Source organism: Bacillus rossius, chromosome 18 (genome assembly GCF_032445375.1).
Source record: "Bacillus rossius redtenbacheri isolate Brsri chromosome 18, Brsri_v3, whole genome shotgun sequence".
In the NCBI taxonomy this organism is placed as follows: domain Eukaryota; kingdom Metazoa; phylum Arthropoda; class Insecta; order Phasmatodea; family Bacillidae; genus Bacillus; species Bacillus rossius.
In genome coordinates, this window is record NC_086345.1 from 14840703 (window position 1) to 14864534 (window position 23832).

Below are 23832 nucleotides of genomic sequence, written 5' to 3' on the forward strand. Positions count from 1 at the left end.
TTCAGTTTCAAAGTATTTATACTGTAGCTGACCTGACCTAATCTACCTTTGTCCCGTTTTGTTAGGTCAGGTCAGTTACATTATAAATACTTAAAACTATACAAGTAAAATTAATTGATATTATTTTTGATTTCCGTTTATTTTGAAGTATTTATCATGTAACTAACCTTACCTAATGGAAAATTTCTGTTATTTATGCATTCACGCACACACGGCAAAATATAAAATGGCGTCTGTTGAATGATTACATAGGGCTTGTATTGCAAAATAAGAACGGCGATATCTCCAAAAGTAATTGGAATTTTTAATCTCCGCAGGTGGTTTTGAAAAGAGAACGTAAAAGAGCATTTAATGAAAGTTATTACATATTTGTACGATTTTTTTTGGCGCTAATCCGTACAATACATATTTAGCAAAAACCTCCCGCTTTTGGACTGGCCAAAGTTGGCAGGTATGCAGCGCCATCTATTGACGAGTTTTAAACTAAAACATTATCAAATCGCCATTTGGTTCGAGCACCACCAAGCGGATGGGTTTCGCCAAGTAGAAGGATAGGAAGTTGTTAATACCTTACCATATGACCGTGTGACTGACATATAGGAAATGACGCACTCTCCCTGTTTGTGTGTCTGCTGACCTACCGTTTATTATTTTCTATTATAATACTGTATTCACTCCCTTAGGGATGGGATGTCGTAAATTTATGTAGTCTTACGTCACTATATGGCCCATAAACTATCTATTTGCAAAAAATAATATAATTTAATAAATTGTTTTATAAATGTTTAGCCTATCACAGCACTGAAATATTTAACAAAATTGGTCTTCGAGTTCCTTCATTCAATCATAGATCAATGCGACCTTTTCGAACGGATCACATAAAAAATGGTCCATCAAAACGGTGTACTGATAATTGTAATGATATTTTGAAAGATTTAGGCCCTTTCAAAAGGGAAAAAATCTCAAGGAAAGACATTTTGAATTCTTAATTTTCTTGCAGTTAAGATAATTTCTGATGTAAATAATGTATTATTGTTATTTCATTGATAATGAATTAATTTAAAATTGACAAATTTAGTTATTATATTTTTTTAAGTGTCTTTTGTCATGTGTTTATGTTTGTGTTGTCCCATTTTATTGTTGTGTTATTATTGTTTTTTGTGTAGGTTGTTGTTATTTTTTTGTAATATTTGTTAAGTGCCCACCTGTTAAAGGCTCTGACTGTTGGTAGGCACTCAAATAATTATAATAAATAAATAAATAAATAAAATAGAAAAATCCTGTTGATCCTGTGCTACGTGGCTGCATGATTTGAGGGCATCCAGATGCACATTTTGGCATGTATAATAGCAGTAGTGATGTATAAAAGCGAAATACCACTCACTGACGCACTCACAACGAATTCTCGGGAGCTATAATACCTACAGACTTTAAATTTGGTACGTGAATTCCTTTCGCTACGTAAGCATCCGCTAAGAAATGATTTTTTTTAACGATAAACGGCTCCCAAGGGTGGTTTAGCCCGGGCAACGCTGGGTCATTAAGCTAGTATAACCTTAAAATATAACTTGACAGTTGTTTTTTAGCACTTGAAAAAAAAAGAAACACTTAACAAATTACAATTTTATTTGGTTCTGCTAAAATAACGTTTTGCAAGGTAACTTATCACTTGGGTAAAAAATGGGAGCAACTGAAATTTGATATTTCATTGTGGCGGTATATTTTTCGGTGTGTGATGTAAAAAAAAGCCGCCTAATCTTTAATTTATATACACACACACGCACACATACACACACACACTCCAGTTTAGAGATATTATATTCGGGAGTACAGTGGTTTGAAACACGAATCAATAATTTAATTTTCGTTTTTCGATGTCTTTTTTTTTAATTGCTCCAATAAAATGCCAGGACTGTTGATTTCTATAGGCAACGACCGATTTCTTATCCTGTGTCCTTTATTTGGCGTTTCTTTGAGCCACTTGCGAGCAAGATGACGCTGTTCTCCCTAAAGTTAAAACATTTATGAACCATTCATATTTTACATAACTTTTCATTAAGATAATGTGACTAAGTACATTTTATGAACAGTGTACACGTACAGTGTTAAAGCATTACTCAAAACTATCTATGATGCCATATCAATAATGTAATTTTATTCCATGTGATGCTGGGTGGATTTCGGTTTTATAAACACAATTTTAAAGGTATTATTACTACATTTTTGACCCGGGGGGGGGGGGGGGGGGGAATCATGATTCTCTCAACAATTTAAAAGTAGGTATTCAAAGTTTCAAAACCTTTTAATAAACATCTATAAAATTATTTATAAATATACAACCATAGCTGAATACTGATATAAATTTTTAAAATTGGACTAAAACCCGAATTAAAGAATCTAAATAATTTACCAAAAAAAGTTCCCGTTAAAGTAGGTTAAAGGCAGTTTCTCAAATCGAAAATCCCGCTTTATCTTTAATTTTAGAAATATCTTTCCCGCGTTAAAAGTACCTATATACTTCTTCCCACGTTCAGCCGCAGCGAAATTACAACTGCCTTTCTTTTATCGCTACGGCGTCATCTGGTGTGTGTGGTTTGTGGTAACATTCCTTAGCAAAAAGGTCGTTCACGCTGTCTTTACCACTTTCACAACCCGAGGAACATTATCCTGCGTTTTGGTTATTTTTGGCTAAAGATGCATCGCTACTGTTCCAAAAATTCCTTCGAGTACAGTTCAGCAGAAAGGATGGTTGAGAAGTGCATGTTAAAATGTCAGTAATTCTCTATCTTTTAACATATTCGATTAACTCGCGGTGTGTACGGCATTTTATAAGAGTAATTTCGCGAATGGAACGGAAGTTTTCATGTAACGGAAATGTGTAACCACGGTGCTGCCATCAGTGGCGGATGGTGAGAACCAAATTTCACAAAGCCAATTGGAAGCTTAATTGGTATTAACTGTTAAATATATTTTAACAAGACTTACAGTACTATAATTTCCCTGTCGACAATCAGGTCCAAAACCGGGATTTCGTTTTTTTTTTTTTTTTTTCAAATCTTTTTCGCTTTCATCGGAGTTGTTTTATTAACATGAGTTTAAAATTTCTGTCTTCAAGTGGAATGATTGATAGTTGGCGTAAATGATCCAGCAACGAATTCTATCGGCGGGCGCGGAAACTTAAGTGTGATTAGCGTCCAGAAATTTAGTTAAAAAAAAAATAGTTTTAGTATATTTATGACGCTCGGCTTTATTTGAAAGAATTCTAAGTTAAATTTCGGTCCGAGTTCGGTATTTTAAGTGTATTTTCTATTCACTTAATGACTTTCTCGTTACCGAAGTTAGATGTTGCACATCATTGACGAGAACTGAAAGACTCGCTCAAATGATTTATTTTTGTCGATCTGACGAAATATTTCAAAGATACAGAATCGCTGATGCAGCGTTTTGTGAAAGGCCTTAAGAGGCGTTTGTGACGCTACCTTTAATGAAAATGTAATAGTATTTTGCTCAGCCAGACAGCTAGCTGCTTGTTAAAAAAAAATTCTGTGTGTTTGCTATTGTGAATTAATAATCTTGATTGCGTAGAAATTAAAAAAAAAATGTAATCGCGAATAATTTATGAACTAGGCAAACTACCGCATTAAATGAATTTATTTATTGATAAAACTAGCCTCTGTCAGCGTAGAAACATTTAGAATTTACTCTATTGTCTAGTGTCTCACAAAGTTCAGCTTTTATAACGAAATATATCTAATTTTACTCAAGGCTTGGTCTCTAACGCCAAGTTTATATTTGTTTTGTCAAAAGTTTTATTTGACAAGTTTTTTTAAATTTTAACTATCCTTGCATTTGTTGTTTTGCCACAAATATTTCCAGCAGGTTTTCACTAAGTGAAATAACATGGTTGTAAAAAATCGTGCAAATTATGATTATTACGAAGACTTTTTTATACCCATGAAAATAAATTTACTTGAAAGGATGTGACATGGTGAATGATCCTGTGTGTTAAAACACGTAGTTGTGGTAGAGATACATTATAGATTGATGTTGAAATTTTTTGTTGTGTGGGTTGAAGCAGTGAATGACATCGAGGGAGGGCGTTTAGTCACGTCGTTGGATGTGTTTCCTTTGTTGTTTTAAAGTGGTGAATGACGTTTGAGGATATGTTTTGTCGTGTATTGGTCGATGTTGTAGGTGTTGCCTTGTGGTTTAAAGCAGTGAATGACGTTCGAGGAAGTGTTTGACATGTAATTGACGGTGGAGGTATTTCCACGTGGGTTGAAGCAGTGAATGATTTCGAGGATGTGTGTTTCCACGCGATGGTCGATGTCGGATTTTTGACTTGTGGTTTGAAGCGGTGAATGACATCGAGGAATTGTGTTGCCACGTGATGGTCGATGTTGGATGTGTTGTCATGTGGTTTGAAGCGGTGAATGGCGTTCGAGGAAGTGTTTGTCATGTAATGGTCGATGTTGGAGGTGTTTCCATGTGGATAAGGCAGTGAATGATTTCGAGGAAGTGTTTGTCATGTAGTTGACGATGTTGGAGTGTTGCCATGTGGATAACGCAGTGAATGATTTCGAGGAAGTGTTTTGTCATGTAGTAGACGATGTTGGAGTGTTGCCATGTGGATAACGCAGTGAATGATTTCGAGGAAGTGTTTGTCATGTAGTTGACGATGTTGGAGTGTTGCCATGTGGATAACGCAGTGAATGATTTCGAGGAAGTGTTTTGTCATGTAGTAGACGATGTTGGAGTGTTGCCATGTGGATAAGGCAGTGAATGATTTCGAGGAAGTGTTTGTCATTTAATGATCGATGTTTGATGTGTTGCCTTGTGGTTTGAAGCAGTGAATGACGTTTGAGGAAGTGTGTTGCCACGTGATAGTCCATGTCGGAGAGTTGCCTTGTGGTTTGAAGCAGTGAAAGACATTGAGGGAGTGTGATGCCACGTGATGGTCGATGCTGGAGTTGTTGCTTTGTGGTTTGAAGCAGTGAATGACGTTCGAGGAAGTGTTTGTCATGTAGTTGACGATGTTGGACGTGTTGTCATGTGGGTTGAAGCGGTGAATGAGATCGAGGGAGTGTGTTGCCACGTGATGGTCGATGTTGGACGTGTTGTCATGTGGGTTGAAGCGGTGAATGAGATCGAGGGAGTTTGTTGCCACGTGGTGGTCAATGTTGGAGGGAGTGTGTTGCCGACTGCAGTGGGTGCCCGTGTGCCGGTTGCAGGAGTGTGACCGACAATGCGCGGGCTGCTGATGGTCCTCCCCGTGCTCGCGACACTCGCCCTGCCCCGGGCCTCGGCGGACGGCGGCGCCGAGGACAGCCTGTTGTCGCTGCTGGGGCTGCGGCGGCGGCCGCGCGTCGACCGCTCCAAGGTGGTGGTCCCGCCCGAGATGCTGGAGCTGTACCGCCGCCAGACCGGCCTGCGGCTGGGCACCACGGCGCTGCCCCTGCCGGGCCGCCACACGCGCGCCGCCAACACCGTGCGCAGCTTCACGCACCGAGGTGCGTCGCCGCCGCCTACTACCATGACCACCTCTACCATCTTCACCACCACCACCACCACCACCACCACCACCACCACCACCACCACCACCACCACCACCACCACCTCCACCTCCTTCACCACATCCACCTCCTTCACCTCCACCTTCTTCACCTCCAAACACCACCTCCACCTCCTTCACCTCCAACCACCACCTCCTTCACCTCCAACCACCACCACCTTCACCTCCAACCACCACCACCTTCACCTCCAACCACCACCACCTTCACCTCCAACCACCACCACCTTCACCTCCAACCACCACCACCTTCACCTCCAACCACCACCACCTTCACCTCCACCACCACCACCACCACCTTCACCTCCACCACCACCACCACCACCACCACCTTCACCTCCACCACCACCACCACCTTCACCTCCACCACCACCACCACCTTCACCTCCACCACCACCACCTTCACCTCCACCACCACCACCACCTTCACCTCCACCACCACCACCACCTTCACCTCCACCACCACCTTCACCTCCACCACCACCACCTTCACCTCCACCACCACCTTCACCTCCACCACCACCACCTTCACCTCCACCACCACCACCTTCACCTCCAAACTTCACCTCCAAACACCACCTCCACCTCCTTCACCTTCAACCACCTTCACCTCCAACCACCACCACCTTCACCTCCAACCACCACCACCTTCACCTCCACCACCACCTTCACCTCCACCACCACCTCCACCTTCACCTCCACCACCACCTCCACCTCCTTCACCTCCAACCACCTTCACCTCCAACCACCACCACCTTCACCTCCAACCACCACCACTTTCACCTCCAACCACCACCACCTTCACCTCCAACCACCACCACCACCTTCACCTCCAACCACCACCACCTTCACCTCCAACCACCACCACTTTCACCTCCAACCACCACCACCTTCACCTCCAACCACCACCACCTTCACCTCCACCACCACCACCTTCACCTCCAACCACCACCACCTTCACCTCCACCACCACCACCTTCACCTCCACCACCACCACCACCACCACCTTCACCTTCACCTCCACCACCACCACCACCTTCACCTCCACCACCTTCACCTCCAAACACCACCTCCACCTCCAAACACCACCTCCACCTCCTTCACCTTCAACCACCTTCACCTCCAACCACCACCACCTTCACCTCCAACCACCACCACCTTCACCTCCACCACCACCTTCACCTCCAACCACCACCACCTTCACCTCCACCACCACCTTCACCTCCACCACCACCTTCACCTCCAACCACCACCACCTTCACCTCCACCCACCACCACCTTCACCTCCACCACCACCTTCACCTCCAACCACCACCACCTTCACCTCCACCACCACCTTCACCTCCACCACCACCACCTTCACCTCCACCACCTTCACCTCCAAACACCACCTCCACCTCCTTCACCTTCAACCACCTTCACCTCCAACCACCACCACCTTCACCTCCAACCACCACCACCTTCACCTCCAACCACCACCACCTTCACCTCCACCACCACCTTCACCTCCACCACCACCTTCACCTCCACCACCACCTTCACCTCCAGCACCACCTCCACCTCCTTCACCTCCAGCACCACCTTCACCTCCACCACCACCTCCACCTCCTTCACCTCCAACCACCACCACCACCTTCACCTCCAACCACCACCACCTTCACCTCCACCTCCAACCACCACCACCACCTTCACCTCCAACCACCACCACTTTCACCTCCACCACCACCACCTTTACCACATTGATTAAATCATTTGTGTTTAGCCCTCGTCTTAATTTTTTGTTTATAATTCATAAATCTTTTGGGAAAACTTTTCAAATTTTTACAGTGTATTTTGGAGTCAAAATTGTTTTATTATTTATTATTTTAAATCAAGAATTTAAGCCATAATAATTTTAGGTATTTACTATATTGAGACCAAATGTTTGTAAGATATTTAACCGAATAATTGTAAGATATTTAACCTAATAATTGTAAGATATTTAACTTTAGACCAAAGTCTGTATGCTAAATTAATTGACCGAACTGAAGCATACACTATTTGTAGTGTAATGACTGTAATGCATTCCAAGCTTGACGTAACCCTGAATGTACTAGATGTATCCACGAAGTTAGTTTTCCTTAAACCGTAAACTAACAATGAACATAAGTTTCATGGAGACATTGATTGGAACATGCACAGTAACCGTCTAGCTACTTTTATAACATTTCATGATCGGTATCACTGCCATACTGTGGGATCGGCTTAATTAAATGTTAGTGTGTCCTAATAAAGTTTTTATAATATTATTGTAACTACGCCATTTTGAAAGTCTAAAAGTATAGCCTAAGTTTGCGTGAATAATTTCAATTGTAAGGTGATAAGGTTCAAACATGCAAAAGGGGGCATATATTTAAGACAATTTCTTGAAGTATTTTGTGTGTTCGATAACTTCGCCACTTTAGGCAATAAATAAATCGAGGGAGGACAGACTAATTTATAGAAGGGCACTGTAGCGTCTCGTTGGTACAGGAAATAACAATCGTCGAGAGAAATGCCGCGACTGATAGTTAGCGGTAAAAGTTGGTCATAGTGTTTGGTTTTCGTTGCACGGAAGGTTTTGGTTTAGGGGGGGGGGAGGGGGAAGTTGTAGTGGGGGAAGGGAAACGTAAGCCTCTTTGGAATGTGACAGAAATGTCCCTCGAAACAAGAGGTTCACATCATCTTAACAATCTCTTGTGTTCGCATCCCGTAGCAGTTCTGCATTCCTACGAACACTGTCGCCTCTTCGGGAGAATTCCCACCATTGGCTGGAAATGCGCGTACACTCCGCTCCAAGATGATGATATTTATTTTTATCCCTTGCACCATGCTTCATAATTTATTATTTTATTTATTTATTTATCGTCTTTATTGGTGGCGAAGTTAAGGCGGTACGCCTTTTCCTACACTTAATCGCTTTTCTGCAATTACATCAAATAGTGGAATATTAAAAATTAAGCATGACATAAGCATATGTTGACTAAATATTAAGAGAACAAATTAAAAATTTCAACTTGATGTTCAAATATTAACTATTACAAAAGATTCAACTATAGGTAACTAATTTAAAGTAATTAAAAATTATGCATAGACATACATAAAAAGGAAAGTGATTAAACATACAGCAAATAGTATCAAAAAATAGGTGCTGCTACATTAAAACCAGTCACTCGCACATTCACACACAGATTCAAGCAATAGGGTAGCGGCGAAGTGGTCATGGTAAGCAGTTGTTACAAATATGTTTTTTCAGCCTGTACTTAAAGGAAGCATGATTTTTGACTTAAACAAGTAGCTCAAGCCAAGCCATATGCCATGGCAAACCGAAAACAAACAAAAAAATTAGCACGGAAACTTTATCGCAAGCTGTATCAAAATATTTTTAATTGCAATATGGAGAAACCTGATCCTTCTTTAGCTGCTTACACCGGGATTAGAGTCCTTGTTATCTATTCTCGTTTTTTTTTTTTTTTCCCAGTCTGTATTATTTAAACTATATAAATTGTAAGATAAAAAAAGTAATAAGCTGGAAACCAAACTGAAGCGCTAGCTAAAAGTTTAAACAACTTAAGTTAAACTTCATATATTCCAAACAAAAAAAACTTATACAACGTCACTGTTAAACCGGTTTCATACAGGGATTCATTCTCGGTAAATCTAGAAGTGAGAGCATGCTAAGTAGGTTTTTAAGATTTTTTTTTTCAGCCTGTGTTTGAAGGTAGCTGTATTTTCTAATATATTATTTTTCTATTTCGTTCCAAAGAGTGCTGCTTGTGGCTTCCAAAGATCCTGATAAAGTAACGGCCATTTTGAGGTTCGCACGTAGTTAATTTCACTGATGGTAGCTCTTGAATTTTATCTCCTTGCCTGGGAAGGTCTGGTTTTCGACACAGGTGATTTAGACGTCTTTAAGATGTCTGCCCATCATTACCTCCAGCTTGCAATACGCACACTTACTTGTTTCGTCTTCAAGGTTATTGTGTTCCAGTTGGGTGCGTGGAAATGTCTTTTAAGTAACACTGGAATCTCAATAGCGCGACGTAACAAAAATATCATTGTTCTAGCCAGTCGCATTCGATACATATGTGACGTCAGGAAATGTTGTGCCAGACTTTTCAATTACATTTTTTTTCTTTCGCGTTGCGGGCGCGATTTTATTGAAACAAGATTCGGAAAAAAAAAATTTCGGGTGATGGTTAAACTGGCGCATTGAAAATAATTTAATTTCGCGTGTTTGTGTTTTATTTAATAAATTCGTTTTGTGAAAGCTTTTAAAAAACTTTCACGCACGGATGATTTTATTTTTTTCTTCTGAATACGTTTACAGGTTGCCAATTGAAACAGCCTTTGAACATTGATGGCCGTTGTACACGTAGTGCGAATGTAATTGCTGACAAGCAGTATTTTACATGTAGTTGACTGCTTCAGATGTTTGCCAATCTCTCGTGGGAAAAACACTACTATATTGCCAGGATTTATTTATTTTACGGTAATATTTTATCTTAAATACCGTTAACGTAACAACCTTTAATCTTAGTTACGGTAAATTAACTTGCCTTCCCGGAAAAAACCTAACCCCGCTATGTTGTCGTCTGCCCCAAGCCGTGTGTGGCGACATGCGCAGGCGTGATCCAACCGGCGCGACCCGCCTATCCCTGCAGCATGGCGGGGTGAAACCTGAGCAGTACGCCGCCACGTGCCGGCCGAGTTCTCTGTACCGTCCGCAACATACCAGAGAGATGCCACGCATGCGACTGACCGAACTTTACATAACCTTTTACTTCGAGAATGTTCGGTTGCAGCTATGACCTTCATCCTTGTGCATTGTAGGCTGTCCTTGCTTCGGTGGGTCACGTGGTTAATAACGCTCATGCGACGTGGGTCGTGGGTTTGATCCCCCAACTCTCCGGGATTTGGCTCATTTATGAGCACCGAGTCGAAGTGTGACCTTGGATATCCCGTCGCCATATTCTAAAAAATATTGTACTACTAATACTTCGTAGTTTTGCATAATACAACCATATTTAAATGTTCTTAACCTTTTTTTTTGAACAAATACTTATTAGTTTTATGAACTCAAAATATTTTGTCACCCTTAGCATTTAGTAAAGCATGAGTTCATGTGGTATAGACATTTTGCGTTGAAGCCCGTCTTTAAATACAGTATATCCATAAAGGAATGTCAGTTGCGTTAAATGGGGGAAGCTGGGACAATGTTAGTCTTATGGGACTCATTATTGGTGGTTTCGTTAAGATTCCGGGTATGTTACATCCCTGGCGAGCACTGGAAGACTCTCAAGTCTTTAAATGATTCATGCAATGGAGAAATTTGATTTTTAACACTTTTTTTTTTACATACGCTATTGTAGTTTTTCCCTGTTTCTCATGGGGGAAAAAATATTCAAGAATGCAAAGTAAGATATGAAAAAAATAAAACTCAAAAAACACACAGAACCAGCCTAAATCAGCTGAATTATATGAAGTACAGATTTAACATTGCCTTCAATCATATTATTAGTAGAACGTGACAAAATAAAAATGTGTTCTCGGGATTTAGAATTTGCTCTTTGAAGAGGCTCTTCAGTGGCTTTGCAGTAAATTTCGCGGAATTTTTGACGTGACAACGTCTAATAAATCGATGAACACCAGCTGCACGCTCGAAAAACTGTCCCGGAACACCCATTGTCCCGTTACGCCCATTGTCCCGTTACGCACATTGTCCCGTTACGCCCATTGTCCTGTTACGCACATTGTCCCGTTACGCTCATTGTCCCGTTACACCCATTGTCCCGTTACACTCACTGTCCCGTTACGCTCACTGTCCCGTTACGCTCATTATCCCGTTACGCCCATTGTACGCTTGCGCCGCATCTATCTCTCTTCCACTCGATTGGAACAACCATCGATTTTACTTTTTCGAGGCACATTAAACTTGAAACACTCCCATTCGTTTCCTACTTTTTTTATCATCGTCCTATCCTTAACAGAATAACACAGATTGGAAGAAGTTTACAGACAACCAATTTTTTTAACGAAGGAATTCACCTCGAATGTACGAGAGAGTTCTGTTTGCTGAAGTAGTGAAGTGGTGACATGGTAGTGCGCATCGAGAGATGATTGTTGTGGAGTCAGTGTTCTGGGTGGTACCTGAAGACGCTGGTACTCAAACGGGCGCCGCCCCCTGTGTTTACAGAGAGCAAAGCGGACGAGGCGTTCCCGACCAGCCACCGCTTCCGGCTGTCCTTCGACGTCGCGGCGATACCCGGGGGCGAGCGACTCCAGGCGGCCGAGCTGAGGCTGCCGCCGTCGACTTCGTCGACGTCGACGTCGACGAGGCGGCAGCGCGTGCTGGTGCACGACATCGTGCGGCCGGGGCTGCGGGGCAGGCGCGCGCCGCTCCTGCGGCTAGTCGACGTGGCGGCGACGGCGGCTGGGGGCGGCGTCTCGCTCGACGTGCTGCCCGCCGTCGAGCGCTGGCTGCGGTCGCCCGCCGACAACCACGGGCTGCTGGTGGAGGTGGTGGACGCCGCGACGGGCTTGCGTCCCTCCGAGGAAACCCGCGTGCGCCTGCGCAGGGACCCCTCCTCCTCAGGGGCAGGGGCCGGGGAGCCCCTGCTGCTGACCTTCACCGACGACGGGACCCGCCCCGCCGAGGACCTCGCCTCCCGGACGAGGCGCCGGCGACGAGAGGCGCTGTCCCGCAAGCCGCACTCCCGCGACGCCTGCCGCCGACACCCGCTCTACGTCGACTTCGCCGACGTGGGCTGGAACGACTGGATCGTCGCGCCGCCCGGCTACGACGCCTACTTCTGCCACGGCGACTGCCCCTTCCCGCTGGCGCAGCACCTCAACTCCACCAACCACGCCATCGTGCAGACTCTGGTCAACTCCATGAACCCCAACCTGGCGCCCAAGGCGTGCTGCGTGCCGACGGAGCTCGTGGCCATATCCATGCTCTACGTGGACGAGTCGGACAAGGTGGTGCTCAAGAACTACAACGACATGTCCGTCCTCGGGTGCGGCTGTCGGTAGTGTTCCGACCCGGAGCAAGCTCTCTGCCTTTCGGCACCTTCGGGAACCTTCCGGCGCCTTCGGGAGCTTTCCGACGCCTTTGGGAGTCTTCGGGAGTCTTCCGGCGCCTTCGGGAGTCTTCCGGCGCCTTCGGGAGTCTTCGGGAGCCTTCGGGAGTCTTCGGGAGCCTTCCGGCGACTTCGGGAGTCTTCCGGCGCCTTCGGGAGTCTTCGGGAGCCTTCCGGCGCCTTCGGGAGTCTTCGGGAGCCTTCCGGCGCCTTCGGGAGTCTTCGGGAGCCTTCCGGCGACTTCACGGGAGTCTTCGGGAGCCTTCCGGTGTCTTCGGGAGTCTTCGGGAACCTTCCGGCGCCTTCGGGAGTCTTCGGGAGCCTTCCGGTGCCTTCGGGAGCTATCCGGCGCCTTCGGGAGTCTTCCGACGTCTTCGGTAGCCTTCCAGCGCCTTCGGGAGTCTTCCGACGTCTTCGGTAGCCTTCCAGCGCCTTGGGGAGCCTTCCGGCGCCTTCGGGAGCCTTCCGACGCCTTCGGTAGCCTTCCAGCGCCTTCGGGAATCTTCCGGCACCTTCGGGAGCCTTTGGGAACTTTCCGGAACCTAGTGTGAACTCCGTGTGGGGAGGGAGAACCAGCAGACAGCTTTACAGCTCGAATGTTCACTGAAAACAGCGCTGCTGTCGTTTTTTTAATCTTTTTTTTTTGTGTTGTGTGGACTCGTGTACTTCGATCGTAGAGCAGAAGAGGCTATATTTAAGAATTAAAAAAAAAAAATTGTAAATCTTTTAAAAGCGTAACGTTTCACCACCCAAGAGCCTTAATTCGATGCTTAACCAGATTGGTATGTGGGAAAATTTCCCCACTGTTCATGAATAATTAATGAAACAGATCCAAGTAATGTGCGAGGGAAAAAAAACCATGAAACTCATTATTAACTTATCAGGAGTCTATAATTTTTATCCAGGGTAAACATACAGGTGAGCTAAAAAAAAATATTGAACTATGTAGTTGTTATAAAAAAACACTCAACATTATTTCGGGGTCCAGTTCAGCAGCATTTGATCCTAGGAGAGAAACTATCACAACATGTAACCTGACATTTTTATTTTAACAAAGTAAAATAAACTGATTTTTTAAATAATTTATATTTACTTGTTAATGAGATGCCGAAAGATAATGGTTTTCCATCCTCCTATTTTAAGAAAGAAATCTTAGTGAACTCTTTTTATGTATTTTTTTTATAAAAGTGGTTGTCCGTTTTTGATAGTTTGTGAAAGTACGGACTCCACTGAAAGTTTGAGACCATTAGTAGATTCTGACCTGCTATTCATTTACACAGCTTTAACTAATAAATATTTTAAACAAAAAAAACATATTCTTTAGCAGGTTTTTTTAAAACATTCAATTTTTCCGAACCTTCAAACATGTAAAATTACTACAAAAAGTATGAATTTTTTTTTCTGTTTAAAGATTTTTCAAGAACCTAAACTTTTTGTAAAAATTTTTCATTTGAGTATCAATAAATTTTTTATCAAAAACTATAAAAAATTATCTATGATTTATGAGCTATTTATAACATTTTAGGGAGTTTTTTTTTTTAAACGTAAGTGATAATAAAATTACCTATTCTAATGGCCTTAAAATTTCGTGGGACCCGCAGATGCGAGGAGATAAGCATGTAGCGTTGGCGAACGACATGTGCGCTTTTGCTCCCACGCAGCCGGCTAAAGCGTTTTAATTTCCTCGGAATAGAAAACCGGTATGGGTTCGGTGTTAAAGTATTACTATCGAGCATGTTGCCGTGTCCTTGAAGTATCTCTACTTTGATCTGATCTGTGTTGTTGGTTTCAACCCAAGCTTCCAGTCACGTTGGCCAACCTTGCATGTGAGTGACGACGTGGTCTGCCTGAAAAAAAATAATTTGATTTAAATGTAACCTAGTTTTTGGGTAGCAATCTGTACTTATCTTACAAAAAAAATGCTTCACGCGTGGAATTTTGACGAAGGTAATGTTGCCTGATACTAAAATCACACTTAAGGTTTTTGAAAAATTTTACTTTTTATAAATAATTTCAACGTGTTTAAAACACAATCTCCGTTCGTTGCATCTGCCTTTTTTTTACAGCACACGGTTTGTGCGTGTTCAATGAGGGTTAGTGTGTGTGTTAGCCCTTCCCAACCATTGGCGGTGTATGACGTTTTTTGTACCGAGTTAACGTAAAATCAACTTTTTACGACATAAATGTGCCCAGAAGACGCCAAAAATAATCACGATGTATGTGTCCTGTGCAAGTGATTTTAAAAACCTTTGTGAAAAGTTAAAATATTTAAAAAGTATAAATTTTTAAAATCTGTTTTGAAAAATTCTTCAAATATTATCAGTGTGAATCAGTTAAAGGATTTTTACGTTGTATTATTACTTTATTTTTGTATTCTTACTAATTATGCCAATTTAAAAGTTAAGAACTTTAATTTGCTGAAGTAAGAGCGGAGTCAGCTTAATGAAAAAAGTCGGTTGGATATAACATGTTTTTTTAATGTTTTTTAATGTTGTTGCACCATTTTAATTAATTTTATGTGAGAAATAACTGTGTACTGCTAATATTTAAACAAAAAATCAAAATTTACGCTTAGTATTATGTTTTTTAATCATGTTTTATGTGCAGTCATTGTCACTTTGTATTATTATGTAATTATATGTACCTGGCTAAGGAATAATTCTATATTTATTTTTTATTGTTTGTGAATATTGTATAAATTAAACCTTACAAATGTACCATTAAAAGACAAGTCATAAATAGTTTTTAAGAGAAAGTTTTGTACAGTGTGTATATATAAAATTGTATAGAATTTTTAAAGAAGAAAAGTATTATGTTGAAGGAGAAAAATAAATCAGTTTTATGATAAGTTCTGGTTTTTTTATTTCTATTATAATTTTATATTCTTTTTTTTTAATTGTAGTAGTAACGTTGCAACAAAAAATTAACAAACAGTATGTGAAGACTGAAGTTAAGAATAACTATCAACACTATTACAGTTAAAGACATTTTCTTATGTTGTAATATTAACAATCTAAGGTGGTTGCCTAAAGGGGTGTTAAGCAAAAAGAAAAACTGGGTCAGGTAATTTTAAACGACTGGCAAAATCGGGGAATATAGTCAGGGAAATAATGCAAGGTCAGGTTTTTAAATATACATACAGGGTTCGTGCGCCTCCTTAATATCTTTTAAGTCCTTGATTTCTTTTTAATTGAATAAAGGCCATTATAAGTCCTTAAATTTGACTGAGAATCCTTCATAACTTTTTAATAAAAAAGACTGATAGTGTGCAAGTAATGGCTGAACGCGCTTGCTTTAATGTTCTTTTGTTTCCGATTTGGCAGAAATAAACCTCGCTTTTTCCTTGCGCAGTACGTAAAATACAAAATAGCTGACGTTGCATATTGTTTTAACGCACTAAAACATTTTTTTCAGAAAATGGGAATTACGTAGGAGTTTTCGAATACTGTAACTAATTAAATTCTTTGAGCAAGTAACGAAAAAAATTTTTTTTTGAAAAATCTCACGTAGGTGCCTGGAAATAGAGAAAAACTACTGGATCCATTATACATTTTTAAACAAATCATACATCAAATTGAATTATGACTAACTTAGTTTTTCTTACTGATGATCAATATGTGAACTTTTAGTTATACGGCACACATCTGACCTAAAGTCTTAATTCTACCCACACTTTGGTTAACAAGTCCGGAGTAAATGGAATCAATAGCCTCTTCAATTCTGTCTTCTTAACTCTGGCAAACCATTATTTAGCGGCCTTCTCTTTTATAAAGCCCCGAGGCGTTATGTTGAACGAACTTGAAGGCCAGCGAAAAAGAAGCTCTGTCGTCTCGACCATTACGACCAATCCAACGGTCAGGGACTTGGACGTTAGAACCACTATCGTACAAAGATATTCCAATGGGGAGGGGCTCCATCCTGTAGCCAAATAAAGTATAAAGGTTCACCCTCCGCTTATTTCGCCCAGGAGTCGCCATTTTGCGTGGGTGGCGCTGCAAGCGAAAAAACCACAAAGCGGTACTCGCGCAAGCGCTGTTTTAAGATACTCTTTAATGGTGACCTTGAACCGACACGATATAACGCTTACAGTTGATACTAATGAAATTCATAACTAGGACATCATTTTATGGACAGAATGTAACAAAACTGAACTCGGCACTAGTCTTCAAGATTGTGGCCTACTGTATTCAGTTTTAGCGTAGACCTTTACGAGACAGGTAATGGAACAACTAAACCAAGTCGTGGAGTTGACGGCGGAAAAGAACTGGTTGGTTGGTAAATGGGAGAACTCCGAGAAAACCCACAAGTTCCACGGCGATGTGTGGTCCACTTGGTTGGGGGGGGGGGGGGATGATGGAATCTGGACCGCCTCAAGTCTGATATTTCGGACAGTGACTGTGAATAGGAAAAATTGCCACAGTGTTCAACAGCGGGAGACCTAAGATGTACCTACATTAAGTTCTGCCATTCCCGATTACATCCGAACAATTCACCTTCGGCCAACTTCGGGATTTTGTTTTATTTTTGGCACAGGAAAAATGAATTCAAATGTTAAAAGTGGTCGGTTAGGTTAGCTACATTAAACACTTTAAAACACTATGGGCGGTTAGTTAGTTTAGTATAGCTGCATTAAAATAAACAGAGAAATATTAATATATAAAAATAAACCCGAGGTTGGCCGAAGGTGAATTGTTCGGGTGTAATCGGGCAGGGACAGAACTTGATGGACATCTTAGGCTTCCCATTCAACAGCACTGCGTGTCCACTGTGCACTATTATTTTTATTTACTCGCTTGTTTTCACAGCGCGTTATACGAATGGGCGTAGAAGCCTGGAGACCAGTACCTATCCTTCACCCCGAGAATTACAAAAGCCCCATATCTGGTGGCCAAAGTGGAATGCAAATCAAACTTTTCTTCCGAAACAACTGTATTAACTTAGATATTCTAGTAACAATTTTTATCACAAAGGAAATTTATTCTATCACTAGTTTTCACATTTTAAGTAGCAAAATCACGCTTTTTGTGAATTACGTCTGAATAAATTATGTCCAGTCGGGAAATTCGTTACAAAGTACACACGTTTTTAAGTTTAGAATAAAATAAAAATTTGTAGTATTATGTAATTATAATATTGTACCTCACTTTAGCTGACAAAAAAACTATAATAATTATTGTTTATTATGTTTTTAAATGCATCTACACCAAGCGATGAAGCCCAGCTGCAACCTTCAGTTACAGGCGATAAAGTACAGCTGCAGATGCCAATGTTAGAGGCGATGGATTTTAAGTTGGCTGCTGTGAGCGATGCAATGACCTGGATGCAGTTCACAGTTGAGAGATTTTTGTGTGAGACACAATACATATTTCACAGTTTTGCATTAGGAATTAATAAGTTGCGTGTAAACTACGTAGTTTCACAAACACTGCCGGAACTCTTCATTTGTATTTTGTGTTTGGTTCTGACGATTTTTTTTTTTTTAATCAAACTTTTCTGATAAAAATTTTTAACTGAAATTAACTCAAAAATTTCTTACTAGAACATGCATCGAAACCTGCAACACAAAATTTATTAAAGCATAAAAAAAAATTAAACAAACTGGTTCCCGGGGAAAATAATTCTATATTTAACACCCTCCCCCCCCCCCCCTCCAGTTCTCTCACCTCTTCCTACTCCTTTCGAAAGTTCTCGTTTTAAAAACCCCGCGGCTTCGACTGTTAAACTTCCGCTGACTTCCGGTATCTCCGAAGCGGCTGGCTTCCGCCTGCCAAGCAGATTCAACCAATGGCAGCGCCGCATTGAAAGCCCGCGATCCTTAAGGGTCCCGCCTCGTCAGGGGTGTATGTGTGTTAGTGAGGCGGGATGATAAGTGCGACGCTCGATGGTATTTCTAGCGCGGTATAGCCTCTAAGCTCAAGGCTCTGCCTTGTGGGACTCCTGCTTTAATTATTTTTAAATCGGACTGTGCTCCTTCTGTCGTGACTCTAAACGATAGATTTTCTAAATACGAGGCCAGTAATTTAATATAACAATCGGGGAAGCCAGTTTTATATAATTTATAAATTAAGCCTTCATGAAGTACTCTATCAAAGGCTTTTTCTATGTCCAAAAACGCTGCGAGATTATAGCTATTCTGATTGAACGCAGTTATTATATGTTCTGTCATACGGACCAGTTGATGAGTTGTTGAATGCGCGCTGCGAAAACCAAATTGTTCGTCCGGCAGTACGTTATTTACTTTAATGTGAGCATTTAGTCGCTGCAGAATGATGCATTCGGCTACTTTTGACAATGTACTCAGCAGACTAATGGGCCTATAATTTTGGGGCAGTGTCTTATCTTTTCCGGATTTATGAAAGACTATCACATTCGCTTCTTTCCACTGCAATGGAAAATACTGTAGTTTAAGTATTCCATTTATTAATTGAGCTAGGTATTCCAAAATTTCGTCGGGCAGTTTCTTAAGGACTACTGCCTGAATGCCATCGTTTCCCGGTGCCTTACGTGGTTTCATACGCCTGATAGCATGTTTAACTTCCTGAGATTGAGTTAAGTAAGGTTTTGAAGTTAAAGGCTGATTAAGTTTAATTGTAAGGTCTCTGTATATTCCGGCATTAAATTGCGGGTCACAGGGTTCGATATTAGGTTGAAAGGCTAATTCAAGGGTATTCGCGAAGGCTTGTGCCGCCTTGTCTGTCGGTGTAAAAGCGAACCCAGTGCGAGTTTGTAGCGGAGGTATTTTATCTATCTTATGAAGGAATCGCTTTGTTTCCTGCGCAAAAATAAAATAAATCCCGAGGTTGGCCGAAGGTGAATATTCGGGTGTGTTCGAGCAGGGACAGAACTTGATGTACATTTTAGGCTTCTCTACGCGAATCACACGTAGTTTCCGCACCCGTCGCTAGAATTCGCTGTCGGAGCAGAGCTACGTCAATTATTGAACCATTTGACTAGGAGACCGAAATTTTAAACTATATAATAAACGTCTCCGATAAAAGCGGAAAAAAAAGACTATAAAAAATTCAAAACACGGATTCGGAGCAGATTTTTTTTACAAGGAATTTTACTTAAAATCCTGCCCATCTGGTTAATATTCGTTAAACAGTTAATACTATTAAAGTTTTCCTTTTGGCTTTGTGAAATTTGGTTTGCGCCATCCACTACAGATGGCAGCACCGTGGTAACTCATTTCCGTTCCATGCGACTTTCGTTACTTTCACGAAATTTACTCCTCACAAATGCCGTATACTAAGCTAAGATGTTACAAGTCAAAAAATTGAAGGGTTAATTTGCTCAAAGAGGCTGCTTCGGTAAAGGCCAAAATCTTTGCCATTTTGAAAATAGGAACTGTTTTTTTGTCAAAATGATGTCGCATTTGCGTACCACGAACGCTTCATTGCGGTACACGGAACACAAAAAGGACTCGGTAATAGCGTGCTCGGGCTCACCATTATAATGGTATATCTCGTACCTGTGTAAAGGTACGGACGTGCCATAATTACGGTACGCGCGTACCATTATTACTGTACTTCTAACTTCGTACCATCGCTGCGATCTCACCGCCTGTCTCTCTTGCATAGTCACGTCATCTCTCTCTCTCTCTCTCTCTCTCTCTCTCTCTCTCTCTCTCTCTCTCTCTCTCTCTCTCTGTCGTTCCTTCTGCTGATAAAATGCCCTCGGGCAGCGCAGGTGCTCGGTTACTTCGTACGATATAAATACACTTGTCCCGCGACTCATAATTGAGCGCGCCGGGACATAAACCAGCTATCTCCAACAGCCCCGAGACTGCCTAGTGTAGGCAGCGCACGCGAACAAACAAAACCTTGCAGAGAGAGAGAAAAAAATTGGTTGTCTGTAAAGTCGGTTTACGGACGCTAGTTCAACGTGACGTCATTACAAAACATTGATGAAATGATTGCATACTTTTATGAGTAAAATTGAATCATTTTTATTGAATTATCACTATTTTGTATGGATGCAAAGAAGGAGTGAAATGAAATCTACAATTTAATTGATAAATTTACTTTTATTTGCACTCAATTCAAATATGTTTATTACTTTAACGAACAGATTATTTTAACTATAACTTTTATACATATTAGCTAATTAACTTCTTCCAATCTGTGTTATTCTGTTAAGGATAGGACGATGATAGGAAAAGTAGGAAACGAATGGGAGTGTTTAAAGTTAAATGTGCCTCGAAAAAGTCAATTCGATGGTGGTTCCAATCGAGTGGAAGAGAGATAGATGCGGCGCAAGCGTACAATGAGCTTAACGGGACAATGAGCGTAACGGGACAATGAGCGTAACGAGACAATGAGTCATCCTTTTTCGTGCGTGCAGCCGGCGTTCATCGATTTATTAGACTTTGTCACGTCAATAAACAATGCTCGGTCACGATCAATTCGCATGTTCTCACGTTGCTGATAAACTTACAATATGAATCCTCGGACACAGAATTTTAACATATAAATTCCTTCATAATAATGCCGAGCGTATCAAATAAAACAAGCAAATTTGTGTTTTAAACCACATTTCTGGACGCATATCTCACATAGTTTCCACACCCGCCGCTAGAATTCGCTACCTGAGAAGCTACATCGACTATCGAACCATTCCATTCGCAGACAGAAATTTTAAACTGTAAATTGTAACTGCTCCGATGAAAGCGAAAAAAAGACTTCGGAAAAAAAATACTATACCCCAACTTTGCACCTCTATTTTTTGGCAAGGAATTTTATTGAAATAATGCCCACCTTGTTCAAATTTACTGAACAATTCTTTGAAAATCCTTAGATGTCCGCCACTGGGGGGACTTCCCTGTACGCATTGTTAACTTGCTCCCATGTGGACCTACTTAAAAACGTAACTTAACGTGGTTTCAACGTTGGTGTTTCATTTTTGACGTGACGTCAATTAAATCGATGAACGCCGGCTGCACGCACGATAAAGTGTCCCGTAACGCACATTGTCCCGTTGCGCTGTGTCCCGTTGCGCTCATTGTACGCTTGCGCCGCATCTATCTCTTTTCCACTCGATTGGAACAACCATCGATTTGACTTTTTCGAGGCACATTAAACTTGAAACACTCCCATTCGTTTCCTACCTTTCCTATCATCGTCCTATCCTTAACAGAATAACACAGATTGGAAGAAGTTAAATAGCAAACATGTATAAAAGTTATAGTTAAAATAATCAGTTCGTTAAAGTAATAAACATATTTGAATTAATGAGTGCAAATAAAAGTAAATTTATCAATTAAATTGTAGATTTCATTTCACTCCTTCTTTGTATCCATACAAAATAGTGATAATTCAATAAAAATGATTCAATTTTATTCATAAAAGTATGCAATCATTTCATCAATGTTTTGTTATGACGTCACGTTAAAACTATCGTCCGTAAACCGACTTTACAAACAACATTTTTTTTTCTGAACAGAAAAATCGTTCTTGTGTCCGAAGTTACACCAATGCAAGAATCGCTCCTCTTACGTTTCTAACAACATATCAATGTTAGAATTTTACTGTACGTGCTATTTTCACCACCTCCGTAGCACAATTATCTAAGCCAGGCTTCAAGGAATGAACACCAGATCATGCACGCATGTATGTTAGTAAGTTTTGACGTGATAACGTCTTATAAATCGATGAACGCCGGCTGCACGCACGAAAAAGCTTGACTCATTGTCACGTTCCGCCTGAGCCGAGCGTGCAAAAACCGGCCAACCACCGTGCGAGAAAATCTTCTATAATATCAAACAGGTTAAGGCGGGCTTTCTAAAAGCAGCCATTTAAAAAAAAAATTAATTTATTTGTCCAATTTCGTCATTTCAAATTAATAATTTTTTGGCATTGATTTGATTTCAGTTTATTTCTATAACTAATTGTTCGTGATTATATTTAAACAAATTATTTGAATTAAATTTGCAAAAACTGTAAAATAATATTTGAAAATTAAAAAGTATGCAATTTTTCATCAATGTTTTCTTATGACTTATCACGTAAAATTATCGTCCGTAAACCGACTGTACAGACAACACCCTTTTTTTTCTGTTTCGTGACTGGGCCCTGATTAACCAGCTGTCAGAAAAGAAGCATGTAAATATAATATTTTTTTTCCATACTCGTTGGGCAGGTAGAATCATCTTATTTGACACGCACGCGGAAGTTAGATGTGCTAATTGGATTTCCAAATTTAATTGCGCCATCCTTTTATTAGTTCAGTAAAAAAAAATTTTTAATTAAATCAACCTCTGAACATGTATGATTATATATGCAGCCACAAATACGACTCATTCACTCACTCACTCACTCACTCACTCACTCACTCACTCACTCACTTGTCCATGCAAATTCTAACCCACTTCGAGATGATGTAGATACTTGGGAATTTTGCAGGCTCGTAGATCCTTTGCCCGTAACTGACGGGAGATTGTTAAACATTTTAACATATCATTTTTAGCAATTTTTTTTTTCCGATTTACATACAAAGTTGGTGTGGACCTTATTTGGTAGTACGTGTGGTCGCTTGACGCACAAAAATACTGATCACGCCATCGTATCGGATATAGCAGTATCTTCAGCATAGTTTAATAGTCATTGTTCCATCAGTCTATGACTCCAACAGTCTTTTGCCTCCAAAGCTCCAATTGCTCAAAGAGCTCCAAAGTTTCAAAATATCCAAGTGCTCCAATTTCTCGAAGTGCTCTACAGCTACAGATTTGGCGGTTTTTAAGTGCCGCCAATCTACACCAAAAAATTTGCGACAAATCATAAAATAAAACACTTCATTTAAAATCAAAAACACTTTCAATATTGTACAGTATTTTTAATGTTGCTGTACTAACCTAACGAAACCGTCCTTCACAATATTTTAAAGTATTTTTAATGGAGCTAATCTTATATATCCTTTTGCACAGGATAGCCTACAGTTCACGGGGATGAAAGCCACAACCACAACCCGAACAGTTCCGAAGTTTCTCGAAGTAAAAAGTTAGGTTATGTTAGGTCAGTGTAATAAATTATAGATTAATATTTTTTTTTCCCGTGAGGTTAATTTTAAGTAGGTTAGGTTAGTTTAGGTAAGCGTTACTAAAATGTTAGGTTAGCGTTTTTTAAAATACGCCATGGCCGTAAAACATAAAAATCCTTACGATATGGT

General features: G+C 40.9%; 1 protein-coding gene across 2 annotated transcripts in view; it reads left to right on the forward strand.

The window, feature by feature from the left end:
- Nucleotides 1-15517, forward strand: part of LOC134541130 (protein decapentaplegic) — an 88859-nt gene extending 73342 nt beyond the window's left edge. For both annotated transcript variants that reach the window (XM_063384318.1, XM_063384317.1), the window contains exons 2-3: nt 5232-5510; nt 11784-15517. In XM_063384318.1, the coding sequence (XP_063240388.1) occupies nt 5246-5510; nt 11784-12622 (1104 nt within the window). In that variant the 5' untranslated portion in view covers nt 5232-5245 and the 3' untranslated portion in view covers nt 12623-15517. The remainder of the gene's footprint in view (nt 1-5231; nt 5511-11783) is intronic.
- Nucleotides 15518-23832: the final 8315 nt, after the last annotated feature.